At 49.8% G+C, this 15,586-nt stretch overlaps 2 protein-coding genes across 9 annotated transcripts; one reads left to right on the forward strand and one right to left on the reverse strand.

Annotated features, from left to right (window-relative positions):
- Window positions 1-865: 865 nt before the first annotated feature.
- Window positions 866-11,529, forward strand: CUEDC2 (CUE domain containing 2). 4 transcript variants are annotated; one of them, XM_042817782.1, is made up of 10 exons: window positions 866-884; window positions 1,379-1,477; window positions 5,278-5,370; window positions 6,119-6,262; window positions 6,586-6,647; window positions 7,250-7,383; window positions 8,433-8,603; window positions 8,930-8,991; window positions 10,599-10,659; window positions 11,020-11,529. In XM_042817782.1, the coding sequence occupies exons 3-10, from the start codon at window positions 5,297-5,299 to the stop codon at window positions 11,164-11,166; spliced, it is 855 nt and encodes a 284-aa protein (XP_042673716.1). In that variant the 5' UTR covers window positions 866-884; window positions 1,379-1,477; window positions 5,278-5,296; the 3' UTR covers window positions 11,167-11,529. The 4 variants fall into 4 exon arrangements, with proteins under 4 accessions (XP_042673716.1, XP_042673715.1, XP_042673718.1 ...); XM_042817781.1 differs by lacking the exon at window positions 866-884 and having other exon boundaries at window positions 1,156-1,477; XM_042817784.1 differs by lacking the exons at window positions 866-884; window positions 1,379-1,477 and adding an exon at window positions 1,512-2,916.
- FBXL15 (F-box and leucine rich repeat protein 15) lies at window positions 3,564-15,108 on the reverse strand. 5 transcript variants are annotated; one of them, XM_042817779.1, is made up of 7 exons: window positions 15,004-15,108; window positions 14,229-14,478; window positions 13,033-13,535; window positions 12,069-12,734; window positions 7,953-8,533; window positions 6,095-6,211; window positions 3,564-3,831 (listed from the first exon to the last, which is right to left on the reverse strand). In XM_042817779.1, exons 2-4 carry the CDS (start codon window positions 14,406-14,408, stop codon window positions 12,545-12,547), a joined length of 873 nt encoding a protein of 290 aa, XP_042673713.1. In that variant the 5' UTR covers window positions 14,409-14,478; window positions 15,004-15,108; the 3' UTR covers window positions 3,564-3,831; window positions 6,095-6,211; window positions 7,953-8,533; window positions 12,069-12,544. The 5 variants fall into 5 exon arrangements, with proteins under 5 accessions (XP_042673713.1, XP_042673712.1, XP_042673711.1 ...); XM_042817778.1 differs by having other exon boundaries at window positions 7,953-8,114; window positions 8,321-12,734; XM_042817777.1 differs by having other exon boundaries at window positions 7,953-8,168; window positions 8,321-12,734.
- Window positions 15,109-15,586: the final 478 nt, after the last annotated feature.

The following is a 15,586-nucleotide window of genomic DNA, read 5'->3' on the forward strand; positions in this document are numbered from 1 at the left end:
TGCCTGGCTTACAGCAGCCCACGGCTGAGGAGAAGGGCTCTCTGAGCACACTATCCTGCCCTGCTGCTCCCTTCCACCTGGACCCTCTACAAGGCTGTGTTTTGTGTGTTTACGTGAGGAGCCCCTTATGGAGCTTTTATTGATTTCTAGGTCCAAAAGTCCTCTGAGTTCACCTCTGCATTAGGGAGCTATTAGAAGCTACATTTGTTCCAGTGTTTATTACCAGTATTACAAGTCCAAGCAAGGCCAGGAAAGTGCACAGAACCAAAGAATCCTAAAATCCTGCCCACAAATAAGGGTGCTGTGAAAAGCCAGCAGAACCTCACGTGCCATCCTTACCATGCATTAGCTGGGGCAGTCCTGCTCTACAGAGCTTAGTTCCGACAACAGCACTGCAGCAGTTCGTATTCACTTCAAGAACGCTGCTTTCCAAGGGCTTTACATACATTACTTCATTTTCCTTGAAAACTGCCCTTCTGCTTCCCCGTGCCGCCAGCAGCTCTGAGCACCCGCCCGCCCAGCACCAGCCTCGTTCTCAGCATGGCCTCACACAGCAAAGCCACGACTTAGAACTGGATACAGACATCTGACGTTTGTTCAGGGGATTTTATAACCACTTCACTAAACACAAGTCGCAGAGCAGAAGAAAAGCAACGTAGAGTAGCCGGATAACTGCAGCAAAAACAGAAGCGGAACCCAAAGACGCAGAACACTGGTGGCTGGCCACAGCTGCCCCACGGCTCCTGCCCACAACCAAAATGGCGGCGCAGCGAGCGCGCCAACACGACGCCGCTCTGCCCCACCGCTCCCGCCTCTATGACTGGCGGCGCGTGCGCCCACGTGACGTTTTCAACCGCGCTGCGCGGGACCTGCGCCGGCAGAGAGTGAGGCCGCGGGGGGGGGGGCAGGGGGCGCGCGGCGATCAGGTGACCCCGGCCCGCAGCCCGCCTCCCGTCGGCGGCCGCGCGCTGCGGGGATTGGCGGGGGGTCGCGGGGCCGGCGGGGCCCTCGGGCGGCGCGGGGCCGGGCGGGGATGGGGCGGTCCCGGGGCGGCCTTGCAGAGGCGGCTCGGGCCGTGCGTTGTCGGAGGGACCCTGTGGCACCGCCGCTCCTGGGAGACCGGGGGTTGGGGGGTACGCGGGAAGCTCGGTGCGGTGCGACTCTGGGCCGGGCGGAAATCCTCTGCAGCCCGTGTGAGACCAGCGCTGCACGCTGCTATGCGGTGAGCGGGCAGTGAGCGGCGATCGGGTCCCAGAGTCGCTCTGCCCGTGTGCCAGGTCCGGTGTTACGGCTCGGGATAAGCGGCGGCCGTGTGCCAGGAAAGAAGAAACGCGCCGTCCTCCCCACGCGGCTCACCGAGCTCTCCTTTCTCGCGAAGGCCTGCCGAGTTCGGGTCGCGGGATGGGCTGTCGGCCCCGTGCGCACCGCAGGGTCTGTAAGCGCTGGCTGTGAGCTGGGCCTCTGTCATACTGCTCAGGTAAGGGCCCGGGCGGGAGGTGCAATTTAGCAGCGGAGACTGAGTTACCGACAGCCTTGTTTTAATGTTACAGCACCAAGCAGTCAGTAGTGCTAACGTTTTCAGCGATCTCAGCCTGCTTTCCCACAGCAACCACACCGCAGGTGTCCTTTCGGGGACATCTTTGGCAAGAAAAACAAAAAATAGGTGTGCTGGAATAGGCTGTGAAGTGTTATTCAGCCTGGAAAGTTTGAAGCCAGCGGAGTTTCAGGCGGCACAGTAGTTGGGGGGAACGTAGCTGCAGCTTTGCCTCTTTCTCAAAGTTCCCAAAGTTTTTACCTAGCGTTTTCTCAAATCTGCACTGGAAGCCTACAGCATGCACCTCTGTCCACTTGCAGCAACCCCAGCTCTTTGCTACGCAACTTTACAGTCTCGTAAAAGTTGATACACATCGAAATGGCAGTTTCTCTTAGCTCAGAAACTTTTTCCTAAATTGAAGTCTGTCATGTTAATATAAAATCCAAAGTGGTGTCAATCGTTCCCATCATGCCACATTGACCATTTAAGAACAATTATGGAAATTTGAGCTTAAAGAGCCTTCAAAAATGATCTAGCTGACATGCAGACATTTCAGATTTTTTGTCTTTTTTTTTGAAGAAAGGTGGATTCACATGTGTTGTACAAAAGGAAGCCAATTTTTCTCAAATATAACTAAAAAAAACAGATGCTGTGCAAATCAAGCCCACATTACAACAAGTGCAGCGGGACCTTCATAGACATATTTGAATCAGCTGCTGACTTTAGAAGGGATCTTAAAAGCTGCATTGCAATTATGGCTGGAAATTTAAAACCGTAGTGCTTCTTCAGTACAGTTGTGCCCTTGGGAAAGCAATTTCTCCTGCCTTTGGGTTTTAGATCTTGCAGCGCATTATAAACCACTCCTCCACAGAACTGCACAAAAGATAAGGCCTTCTAGTAAATCTCCCTCTTAACTATTACAGATCACCATTGAAAACAATGTGGCAATTGAAGGTATTTTATATAAGGTGCTTTGGTGTCCTAAATTCTAAACTCATACGTGCAGAGAGGAACATACACCAGCACCAGTTTCTTCCCCAAATAATCCATTTTAAGATGTTTGTGGCCAAATTTTTAATCAGATCCCTCTATTTCAGTACCCACTAAATCTGAAAGGCCAGAGGACCATCAGAACTTATCTTCCACAAACCATTTGGCCAAGACCACTGTGCATTACAGATCCCAAAATGTTCAGTTTTGTAAGTCTGTTTACCAGGGAATAAAATCTCTCCCACTTGGTAGTATGTGATTAAATGCAAGTGCATTTGTCTCTCAGAAGGTTCGTTCCTGTGGTTTTATAGGAGCAGAAATGGATTCCCCAGGCAAAGGGCAATGGCTGACCCATGAAGAAATACTCACCTCACCTCTTTCTATCCTTCATTGTAAGACTGCTTTTGTCATTAAAAGGTTTCCTTTCTTCAAAGGCAGGCTAATGTTGGCAGCTTGGCTTCTCTGGATATGACCTTAAATCTTGAGTGTGCTGGTGGATGGATTTGTGTGAGATGCCAGAGAAAATTTATGCCCACTGGTGAGAACCTGGTGCCTTCCTTCCTCTCATAGACAGAAGGAAATGGCCTTTATTCAGATACAGCATAGTTAACTCTGCAGGAAATCATCTGAATATTTTCAGACACTTCAAAAGAGTATTTCATATGGCTATTGGATTCAAGAGCAGCTAGTAGCTTCCTATCTCTCCAACACCATTTCTAAATTATGTTTTGCTGTTTCTCTTGTCTCAGTCTGACGTTTGCCTTTGATTACGGAGATGAGTGACTTTACCTGTTCTATTGATCAGAATAAATTACCAGCAGCTAATTTATGAACCTCACAAAAGTGCCTTTGACATGGTGAATTGTACTCTGTTGTTCAGGTAATTGGGTTGTCAGAAAATCTTATTGGTTACTATATAGTATCTCTTACAGAATATTGGCTTATTCATGGAAATGGACAACATCTTTTAGATTTCAGTTCACCAGATGTTATGAAGGCTGAGTAGGAAGGAAGGAAGCAAGCATTCTTCTTGACAGGATTGATAGTAGAGAAAGCATTTTTATTGCTATATGTTGATCTTCCACCTCTTATTTCTGTGAAAGGAAGGTTACTTTGCTTGGACTTGTTCAAGTATAAGTTTAGGAGGCTTGGTCATTGCCAGCACTTGCAGATTCAGCTTCCAATTTGGAAAAAAACCCACGTGCACAGGACAGTATTCTTGCCATCACTGAAATTCAGAATCTTACCACTGGTTTTTTAATGTCTGAGAAGGATGGAAGAAAGCTCACATTTTTTTTCCAGGTACGCTGCAAAGATAACAAAGATCACCTCATTTCTGTCACATCACAGAGAACATGCAAAATACAAAAACAAGAAATGAGCAACAGGAAGATGCTTTAACACATGGTAGTTTTTACAGCCAGCTGCCACACTTGCAGGCTGTCACATCTGCAACACTGAGAGAAGCAAGCAAAGGATTACAGCAGGGATGAAAAACAAAAGCAGCGCACAAGAGCTCACTTGGGCTCTTTGTATGAAGAGCTCCTACCTGAAAACATTTGTTTTCTTTAACTCCCATTTGTTAAATGGGAGTTCTCTAACTGAAGCTACAGAAGAGCAAGTACTTCTATGAAGTAGCTTTTTTTTTAAAATAGCAAACAGTCTTTTCCAGTGATGCCTTCCCTGGCTTTTCCTATGCACATGCTGAGTTTTAATGTGTATGTTGGTTGTATAGTGATACAGCATTGATAACTCAGTGTTCGTTGCCTGATGTGATTGTCAAATGTAAAGAAGGGTTTACAGATTACCTCTGTAGCCTGGAAACTTTGGCCAATGACAGTTTCTATATATGCAGGTCTAGTTTTCCTCTTCAGGAAGAACTCTGTGCTTACACCAGGAGTTTGTTCACCCAGCAGTTTTTTAGACCCAAATGTGAAGGAGTGGCTAAGGAACAGCTTTTCCACACCAGATCCAGTCCAGGCCCACATCTGACAGCTGAAGGAGGACTGTGGGCAGCTCCCTCTGCCTTTATTTCTGTGGGAGCTCTGTGATTCTTTAGAACTCCCCTGAGAGCTTTGGGTTATCAAGTGACCTTTGTTGCAGCTGCATTGCCTGTAGAATGGCTCATTTACCAAGCACAACAACACTCCTGTTTGGACAGGATTCCACTGCAACTCCATGCCTGACCTGGAGACCTTTGATATTTTGGCTGGCAGACTAGTTGCTTGTGCCCTGCTTGGTATTTTCCTGTAAAATCCAGGCAAGGTTTTTCTTTCTCCAAGAGACATTACCCTTCTTCCCACTCATTTTTGAGTCCAAGCAGCACTGAATACTTAGCAGATGAAAGGTCCACCCCTTCCTGCAGTGAGCACACAAACCCTCAAGCCACCACTTCCCTGCCAGACAGCACAGCATTCCTGCTCAGGAGGTGTCTCTAAGGTCCTGCAGCTGGGCATATCTGCATTTCTATCTTTACTTCCTGAAAGGGACATTTTAAATGTACAGTGCAGCTGCATAATGTTAGCATTAACACAAGCAGGAGATGCCTAGGAGGCTGGGCTTCTTTGGGCTGGTACTCCCTGTGGATACTCACACTGCTTTCTGCCGGTTTCTGACTGCTGTTACCCAGGGGTGACAGCCACATTGGAGGAATTTAGGAATTGTTCTGATGGGAAGAGCACACTTGCCTTTTGATCTTGTTGATATCTACTACATGAAATTAGATGGAATTTTCTTTTCCTCCTCTTTTTTAGAGAAAAGATTTAAGGAGACATGGAACTTGAAAGAATCATTAGAGAGACACTGACGTGCTTCATCCAGTCCCACATCCCTGCTGCAGACCTCAGGTATGTTGAGTATTGTTTTAGCTTGAACTCTGCATTAATTGTCCCTCTATACGTTGTACTAAATTTCAAGTGCAACGTTTGCAGTTTTCCTGCATTTTGTCTTGCTCTTCTTTAAGTCATATCCAGGATGCAGCTAATTTGTACAGGTGTTGATGTAAATCCTTGAACTATGTTTCAGCATTACAGACTAGCAGTGTCATTTCTTTGGTGACCAAGATGATTAATTTCCTGCCAAGTAGTACATGTTAGAATATGGAATTCCTTTCATCTACAGCAATCCCAGAAGGCTTTCTAAGCAGTACACTGCTATGTCACAGCTCTCCCTATTTTGAACTCTGCCTACATGTAGAGATACAGCTGCCTTGAGGCAGCCGGTTATGTAGCCACTGGCAGCAGTGATGCAAGTGGGTCAGCAGAGAACACTGCATCACATGGAAGCTGTAACTTGATAAAACATAATGACATCACCTAGAACACCAGACAACACAAAAATCAGGATGTGAGCACTTGGAATATTTTGGGTAGCTCAGCTGACATACCCTCAAGGGCGCAGTATCTAGACAGATGCAGTGGCTTTCATTCAATCCTACCTAGGAAGGTGAACCAAAGTTTTCTGGATTTATCCATGAATGCTTCCCATATAGGCACTTCTGCTGTTCTATTAGATGCAACAGAGGCAAACAGAGATGGAGAGAAAGAATATGGTCCTGTTGATGCTGCTTACTTGTGCCGTGTTCTCTTTCTCCAGTGGGATGGATGAAGTTTTCTTCTCTTACATTACGGGTGTCCTGGAAGAGCTGGGTTCACCAGAGTCCTCTGAGGAAACCTTCGACATGGACACCTTTGTGGAAATGATGGAGGCATATATCCCTGGCTTTGCAGAAATTCAGAGGTGTGTTAATGCTACTGTTCTGTATGTGCATGCCACGCACTGAGGGCCTGGCCCAACCACATCAGCACCATGAATTCTTGTTTATATCCAGATTGTGATGTATTAGTACTGAACCTGTACCATTATGATTAAGCTAGGCTTTGTCTGAATGCACAAATCCTAATCCCAGGATAGTTAACAACTTAGATACTTGGCTATCTGGAATGCTAGTTTTGGTAACTGGGCTTCCTATCAAGCCTCATATCTTTATAAAGAGTAAGTCAAGTGGGATAGGCTAGTGCTTTAATTCCTCACCCTAATTATTCAGCATCTGTCTCTTGCAGTGGGAATGTTTGTGAAATGATGTTCTCTCTCTCAGAAAGGCTTGGTGAAGCACGTAACAAAGGTGAGTTTCACCTTGAAACTGACTAAATTTACTGTTCTGCTCTAGTGTCTTGCATCCTACTCTTTAAGAATCCTGATGTAGCCTTTCAGATAGGTTAGAGAAGAGGTGAAATAATTCTTATAGTGACACAGAAAGAGCCTATAAAAAGAGATGCATCAGAGTAACCTGACCACAAGGTGTGCTGGGTTATACACAGCTTGGGAGCCACCAATGCGTTTTGCTAGATTTAAAATCAGAATAACATCTTGGTTCAAAGTTAGAGCAAACATCAGGAAATTCTTAGACACTAACAATACCATAAATACCCACAGCCAAAATGTAAGAGGCCTGAGAATGCTAGAGTAGGACTGCTTGTGAAAAGCATGGGAATGCAGAGCTCAGGCACTCCAGCATGTTAGCACTGCCTTCCTGCAGGTCAGTATGAGTAGGGCTGCAGCTATACTCACCAAAGGCAAAAAGAACAGTAGTGCTTTCTACTGTCTTTTCATTTAAGAGAAGATTCACTTCAGCTGATAGTGCACTAACAGCCTCCTACTAACAGAAAGCACAGAGCTCTGTACTTAGTGGGGCTGATCCTCAGTAGATATCACTGTATCTTTAAGAAAAACCTAGCCAAAAAGCTGTGGAAAGCAGAACAGAAGTGCCCTCTGAAGACCTGACCAAAGGCCAGGAGCCTGGAGCTGGAGTCTGCAAAGATGAAAGGCTGTGCACACCTACAGACGGAGCTGGGGCCCAGGTATGTACATCTCACAGTGGAGCAGGGTGACAGAATCCCTCGCACTAGCCGACTGGTACCAACTAAGGCATTTTCTGGCTCCAAGGGGAACCACAAGCATAGGCTGTGACACAGCATTGTTGAAGCTTGCGATCACCCCATTGTATGACCTGAGCAAGACTGTGTTCAAGTGGAAAGTTATGTACTGCCAGAAGAGCACAGGTTGTCACTCTGACTCATCCTTTCCAGTCCTGAGGCAGCAAGGCAGAAGAAAGCTTGTCTTAGCGCTCTCCGAGATCCTAGAGTGCAGTAAGGATGCCAGGAGCTAGCCAGGCTCCACCCCACTTCCCCCAGTTCCATTCACAGTTGAACTTGGTTACCGTTTATCTCCGTAGCTGTGATGCAGCATTTAGTGGTCATATCTGAGTGTCAGTCCTGAAGACATCCATCCCACCTTCAATGAGGTGTTCTATATACTGAGCTACACCACAGTGAGTCATTAGCACAGCAGTCCTGGTTCTGCAGCTCCATTCAGCATGACCCACACTGCAAGCATTGCAGCACTTAGTAAACCCCCCCCAGCTCCTTACCTCAAGCTCTGCTTGCTGTTTCTTCAGTACTGGTGTTTTACTGCTCTGCAGTTCAATCATTTTGTCCATGCCTTTCTAGGAAATGCTGTTGCTGTGCTTCCTTCTGATGTAGCCAGAGGTCCCTGTGCTTAGGAGTGTCATCCCTTTGTGATCAGAGAGAACCTTGCAAGGGAAGGAGTTCAAGCATTTGAGCCACAGTGCCCAGAAAATTTATTCCTAAGGAGATAAATAGCAGAACCACACAGATGAACCGGGCCACAGAAAGCTTGTTTCAAAGAGGACTGAAATACAGGGAGAATAGATTAAGGGCTGCGTTCTCCTTGTGGATACAGTGTCCTTTTAGCTTCAAGAAAGGAATTTATACTCACCTTTATAATGAGAGAGAGAGAGCCTTCAGCTAACAGCAAGTTGAATTTCCCAACTTTGCAGTGATACTTTTGCTCTGCAAAATCAGATCTCTGTCTCTCTTGCTCCAACTAGGCAGGCGATGACTTGAAGGGTGGTGTGGAGCTGCTACTGGAGATGTTCCCAGCCTGTACTGTAAGCCAGGCAGAGAAGGCACTAGCGATGGCCCTGGGTAACTTGGAAGAAGCAGTGCAGTTAATTGTGGAAGAGAAGGTGGAAATCGGCACAGCAGGTGCAAGTGTGAAGGTACTGTACTCTGAGCTGGGTGGCACCAGGTCATTGAGCAGAGCTTAAATACATATATTCCAGCTGGAATAGGAAGTGAGTGCAGGAGCTTTCTACACTTCCAGCAATATACCAGAAAGATCCAGAACGATGCCCCCCTCTCCCTCAGCTCTCCAAGCACAGGCTGTGCCTACACCAAGCCAGCAGCCCAGAGGAGCTGTGTCTGGCACCTCACTTCCCCCATGAGCTGGTAGTACTGCATCAGTAGCTGGGCTTAGCTGAGCAAGCAGGGCAGCTGTGCACCCTCTATGTTCTGCTTCTCAAACACCTGCTCTGTTTCTTCACAGGAGCTGGTGCGGCCCCGCAGAGCACCCAACCATGAGGAACTAAAGCAGGTTATCTTACAGAAGTAAGTACTCAGAAAAGAAGAATTTGGATAGTGAAGGAGTTAGCAGTTTGTGAAAAGGTATGGTGGCAGAATAACAACATGGTCTATGAAGATCTTGGACTGTATGATGTTTGAAAAGGATGCTGTGTGAAGCTTATCTGGGTATATCTGAAACACATTCAAGCACAAGTATAATGATTAGACAGGAAAGCAGAATAGGTTTTCTTTTTACAGCTCTGGCACACAGCTTAGTTCCATCAGTGGGGTCAAAACACTGGTTATGTGAGGCTTCAGTCTATTACAGGTATACTGTAAATCACAGTGTTGTCATCTGAGGTCCCAGTTAAAGGTTCAAGGCACAAACATCATACTGCAGCTCAGGTAACACATGGTGCCTTGTAAGAACTACAGCAGCTCGTTCATACCTCTAGCCTTGGAGACAGTCCAAATAAGTCTAAAGATATCTTTAAGAGACTGTACAGCAACAGAGATCAAATCTTAGTTGCTGAAGGTGCAAGTTCAGTGCATTTAAGGAAACCTCTCTGAAGTCTCCCTATGGACTTCTAGGGAATGAAGGTGGCTTTACATTGGTTTACCTTTATTCATTTCCGAACACATTTAATTCTCAATAGACAACCCACAGTGTGGTTTAATCGATCCACTTTAAGATCTCAGCTTTCATGAATATCCTCCTGTGGGCACACAAATTCAATGCATCTATCCAATCATATTTTCCACCATTTTACTCCTTGAGGATGTAAATAACTGATGGTATAGGAAAGCAAAAGCAAAGCAGAATGCCATCCAGATAAAATTAACAATCCCCGTCTGTGCCTGTTTCCATTGCAGGCTTGCTTCACAATAAAATGTATGGGAACAAAATAAAAAAAGCCAACACCAGCTGATAGTTAAGTTCCTAGGAACTTTAATGACATTTTGGCAATATCCTGTACTTTAAACATCACTCAAGCACAGGTACAAAGAGCAGACTGCCATAGCTGAAAATACACAGGAACAACTATGCTAAGTACTGAGGGAGAAGTTGTGGTCAGCTGTGCTGTCCACCTACAGACCAGCTCTGAAGTCTCAATGCTAATTCAGCAGTACAGCAAGCAAATGCTTGGGCTCTGGTGTTCCTTTTAAATAGGGAGTGAGATGATGTTTCTGTTAAGCTGCTTCCAGCTCAAACTCGACTCCTTGTCAAGTAGCACATGGAGTGTGAAAGGCATACCATCTCTTCAGGCAGAAGAGATTTGGCCCTGTGGCCTCTTCCTTTGGCTGCCATCACACCAAGTGAAAAGGAGCAAAGTTGTCCTAATGGCAAAGCATGCCGACCTCAGCACCTCCCTCAGTTTTAAGGAAGCTATCTGCTTTCTCAACAGCCTAAGGTTTTGATACCATTCATACGGCCAGCTATTCCATGAGAATTCTCCTGAATTCTCATCAGAAGGGTGACACTCTTCTTACCTATTTCATTCAGTAGGGAATCTTAAGTGCTCCTAACTGCAGTCTACGCAAGTAGGACACATTGCACAGCCCCAAACCAGACAGGAAATTAGAGATAAAGGCTGTGAATAGCGCTAGGCAATGCATGTTGCAGTGTTCACTTACTGCATCTTGTGTTTCAGATATATGATGGTGGATAGTGCAGAAGATCAGAAAACACATCGACCCGCTCCACCGAAAGAGGTGAGAATAGTGCAGTTCCAGCTCACCGGGAGTTTGAATGCCTTTGGCTGCAAGGTTTAAAGAGCAGGCTGCACATCTAAATAGCAGCATAACACACAAGGGAATTTGCAGCAGTAGTCTCAAAGGAGAACTAGTCAGCTAAGAGGTGCTACTGCAGGGTCTGTGACTATCTGGCACTCCTGACTAGCACTGCTCCCTCCAGCTTTTCCCCTCTGCCCCCTCCTCAGACTGCTTTCTTCCCATTTTTAGCTAAGACTCCCAACATAAAGGACAGGTACTCATCCCAACCTAGTCTTTTCCCTTATTCACCAAGCACAAGCTTACGCTTGTCGCCCTTATGTGATGTTTATGTCTTTCCAGGCTCCCAAGAAGCTGATCCGCTACATCGATAACCAGGTGGTGAGTACGAAGGGAGAGAGGTACAAAGACATAAAGAAGCCAGAAAGTGAGGAGATGAAGAAAACTTACATCAGCCTCAAACCAGCCAGGAAGTACAAGTTCCACTGACAGCCGTGTCCTCCTGCTCTTCAGCCTCCACCTCACTGGCCAGGTGTGGAGGATGGACATGCAGCACTGGGGATGAAGGGACTCCCCTACCCAACACTAACTGGAACTAACCTAGGAGCCAGGACACTGCTTTCAGCTTCCTGAACTAACCTAGCTGATACGGTCAAGTCTCCTCTCCTTGTGTAGCTGCGCTTCTGCCCCTGGGGCACTCCATAATGGTTGTTGGGCGTTCTCTGCTATTCCTTGCATGGGACTTTAGATCTAAAAATGTAGCTTGTGGTTTAGCAGCAAGCTTTTTAGAAATCTCTGTGCACTGTTGCTTTGAGTGCAAGTGTTAATAAAGGTGATGTGAGTTGGTGTGTATTTCATCTGAAGCATGCACATGCTTTACAGACCCTGCCTCTGATCCCTCTTCAAGGAGCAGGGTCGTCTCCTAATCACTACCTTCATCTTGCTTACTACAAGTAGCTACTCTTTGATTGACCACTTATTAGATGCAGATGATGAGGCTAGACTCTAAACAAGAGCTGGGCTCTCCCTGCCAACGCGACCTGCAGCACTCCATGAACTCCAGCTGACAGTATGGCCAGGCCATTTGGCAATTGCCATTTCTAGCCGCTATTATATAGCAAGCCTACAGCTGTGCAACATGGAGCAGGATGTAGGAGCAGGTCTGGGTACCACAGAGATGTAAATCATAATCTGGAAGAAACAAATAGCAAGAACCAACTGCTCTCAGCAATAGCACAATGAGGTTTGGTGCTTTTCCTCTACTGGAATTGCAGTTAGAAGCATATTCCCCTAGAAAACAACTACTGTCTTGTGCTAACCCAGTGCCTATGGCAGGGTGCTAGGTCTGCACATGTACGCTGGGCTCATACTACCTTCCTCCCAGAGCTCACCTGCCAGAATGAGGGCTGCCAGTTTTCCTCCTTACTACTCCAGCCAGCGTGGATTGTTCTCAACAGCAGTGCTGGCGTGTCCTACACAAGTTCCTCAGAAGGTGACAGTCCACGGTCCTCAAACATTCTCCTGCTCTTTGGAGAACTGCAACTTTGAAATTTAAAATATGACAAATAATAAATCCTGTGTATTAGCTGGTCTGTTCAGCACTATGGTATTCCTGCAAGTTCCTCACTGTCTTCATTCTGCTTCGGAGGGAGTTTCTTCTCCAGGAGGCACACACAGAGCTCACTCACAAATGTGCAGTGGCTGTTAAATAGCCCCAGAGAGAAGAGTGAGCCCCTTTTGGGCCAGCCTCACCAACAGGATCGACTTCTCCCTCTGCACATCTCAGCAGGAACCAGTTCCAGCGTCCACCAGGGATCTCAGTGACATGTTGCCCCCTCCCCCTCCCCCCCCAATAGCAGCAGCAGTTCTAGATCTGGAGGTTAATGAAAGGGGCAAAGCCAGCCATGTCCTGCAGGAGAACAAGAGCCGTCTGCGGCAGAGGCTCCACATCCAGCTCCACTCCACGGTTTCGGAGAACGCTCAGGCTGGACTCAGCCACATTGTGGCAATGCTTCACCTTCAGCGAGCGCAGCTTGGGACAGTACTCAGCCAGAACCCTGACAAGACAGAGCACATGCAAGTTGCATGCCAGACTCCCATATGCATAACTCGTCAGCATAACCTCTTTTCCGCTCCCAGCAGCCACACACACACCATCCTTTGAAAACAACACCATGGTGGTCCAAGAGAATCAAAAGGACATGGTCAGGTACCTTCCTCAACATGCTGGGAAATTTGCTTTCAGTAGCACAGAGGGCCTGCTAGTGGCTCTGCTGCAAGACTCCCCTCCCAGGGTCTCTTCTGCCCACCCTGGACACCTGCCTTCCGCACCCTACTTCCCACATCGTTCAATACCTTATAGAGTCATTCTTGACTCGCAGACACCCCGTGAGGTCCAGGTGTTCCAGCTCAGGACAGCACTTGGCAGTCTCCTCTACTGCCACATCGCCTACGTTGGCATTGACAGCTAGAGAGAGAGACTTGAGCCTGCTGCACTTCTGCACCAGGTAGCAGATGGCCTCATCCTTCAGCTGCCGGCAGGCCGTCAGATCCACAGCTTCCAGCGCCTTGCAGTGGTCGGCCAGGCTGCGCAAGGACAGGCTGTCCACCCACTCACAGTGAGCCAGGGAGAGCCGCCGCAGGTTGGGGCAGTTCAGCGAGATGACCATCAGTGCGTGGCAGCTGAGCTGGGCACAGCCCTTCAGCTGAATGTGGTGCAGGTGGTGGTTCTGCATGATGACTGGGAGCAGCTCCCCATCCGTCAGCCAGTCAGAGCAGTTCTGGAGCGCCAGCTGCTGCAGCACTTTGTTGTCCTTCAGCAGGTTGAGGAAAGCATCTCTAGGGACGGCCGAGCCAATCTGCATGGGGAACCCAGTAACAGTGAGGCATCCTCAGGGACCTCAGATTGGCATGGCTCAGCGTAATACTTCCCAGAGTCCCATTCCCTTCTTCTTTTCCACTGTGACACAAAGGTGACCAAAGCCACCCTCTCCCAGTCCTAGAGCAAACCGTGCCACCTAGCTCTTCTCCACAGAGCACCTCATGTCAAGGCTGCTGCCACAAGCTGCGAGATACTCTCTCCTCCTTCATCATCTCTGCATTTATACATCCACAAGAAGCTCTCCAAAACCTCTATGGCAGACCACTGGGTCTTCACAGAGCAGTAGCCACCACTGCACAGGTCCCAGACAATGTTTCCCAGAATGGGCACAAGCTATCCCTCATCTCCTGCTAAACCCATTCCATTGCATAACCCCTGGTGACAGTCATCAGGCCATGCCACCTTGAAGCTGGCTTCATTTCCATGAGCCGCTGCCCCATAATGGTCTAGGTGGAGTTTCCAGACTCACTCCTCCCCACGCCTCTCGCTAAAGGCAGAAGTGGCATTACTGGGCCCTGAATCATCACCCCTCCTCCCCAAGCCCATCTGCCCAGCCAGACACACAAGCCACCAGCCCAAGCTCGCAAGCAGAAACCTCCCTGTCCCCTCGCAGCCAGGTTTTCTCAAGTCAGCACACTGACAGCTCCCCAGCTCCAGAGCCACCCCATACCTGGCTGGAGTCAAAGCATCGCATGTTGGCCAGGTACAGCTGGACAAGAGCCTGGAACGCCTTGCTGACCCTCTGCAGGCCCAGGAGCTGCTGCAGCGGCAGATGACAGAGAATATGTGGGACCAAGATGTCCTCCCAGGGCAGGTCCAGGAGGCATCCCCTCGAAGGGGTCAAACTCATCGTCGGCCGCCAGGGAGCCAGGCTGTGCGGGAGCCAGTCGACGCCACCCCGCAGCTATAGCCGGGCGTCTCTGGGAGGAACGGACGGAGGGAAATACTCAGCGGCGTCCCTCACAGCTAAGCCCAAAGGTCGAGACGCAGCAACGGAGTGGGCAACCACCTTCCGGGGCGCCGGCTCCCAGCGCGGCAGCTCACGGCTTCGACGCGCGTTCCCGGCCCGCAGCGCCCCGCGGCACGGCACCGCACCAGCTGCCCGAGGAGCCCCGGCCCCAGCAGTCCACTCTGGAGCCTGCGCTGGGACCGCACCCGGCTCCTGCGCCGAGCAGCTCCGCCCCGCGATAACTCCGCTGCACTCCGGCCCTGCGGCATTCGGCGGAGCGAGAGGCCGCCCCACAGGGCAGCGCTGGGAGTCTCGCAGCACCCCGGCCCCGCTTCCAGCCCCGCGACGACGGGACCTCGGACGAGGCAGTCCCGGGGGCCTATAGGCCCCGGGACGAGGCGGTAACGGCGGCGGCCCGACATACGCCTTCCCGCACACCCTCAGCACCAAGACCCGTCCCGAGACGCCCGGTCTTGGTCCGGCCCTGCCACAGTACCTGCGGACCCAGCGGGACTCCCTCCGGAACTCCAAGCACACCGACTGCACCCGAACAGGCCTCCTGCTGTCCACCGGTGCCCGCAGTGACGTCCTACCACCACTGCCCCGCCCCCTGACGCCATGCCCCGCCTCTCGGCGTCGTGCCCCTCCCCCAGCCCCCGCCCATGGCTGCCGGGAGGCGGTGCGGGAGCCCGCGGGCACGGTCCGGGGGGAGCGGGCCGATGCAGCCGCGCACAAGTGCTCCAGGTGCCTGCCGTCCCCGTGCCCAGCTCACAGCAGCAGCTCCAGCCTCGCAGCTGTCCCGGTTCCCTTTCGCACGCCGGTACCCCAGGTCCCCATCGATACCCGCTCCCCACGGGCTAGCACGCCCGCTGCTCCGGCCCGGCGGCTACACGGCTCCCAGGTGCACACCGCTCCCGGAGCCCCGCACCACCCCGACTGGAGGCCCCCACGCACGCCCCTGCCCCTAGCGGGCGGCCGTGCGCATGCGCGGCGCTGGGCGCTGTCCGTTCAGCACCACGCGGAGCCGGGACCCGTTGGGAGCCGCCGCAGCCGGTGAGCGACGGCGCCGCCTCCGGGCC

Source organism: Centrocercus urophasianus, unplaced genomic scaffold (assembly GCF_019232065.1).
Source record: "Centrocercus urophasianus isolate 14NV4802_14NV808 unplaced genomic scaffold, USGS_Curo_1.0 seq_17, whole genome shotgun sequence".
In the NCBI taxonomy this organism is placed as follows: Eukaryota; Metazoa; Chordata; class Aves; order Galliformes; family Phasianidae; genus Centrocercus; species Centrocercus urophasianus.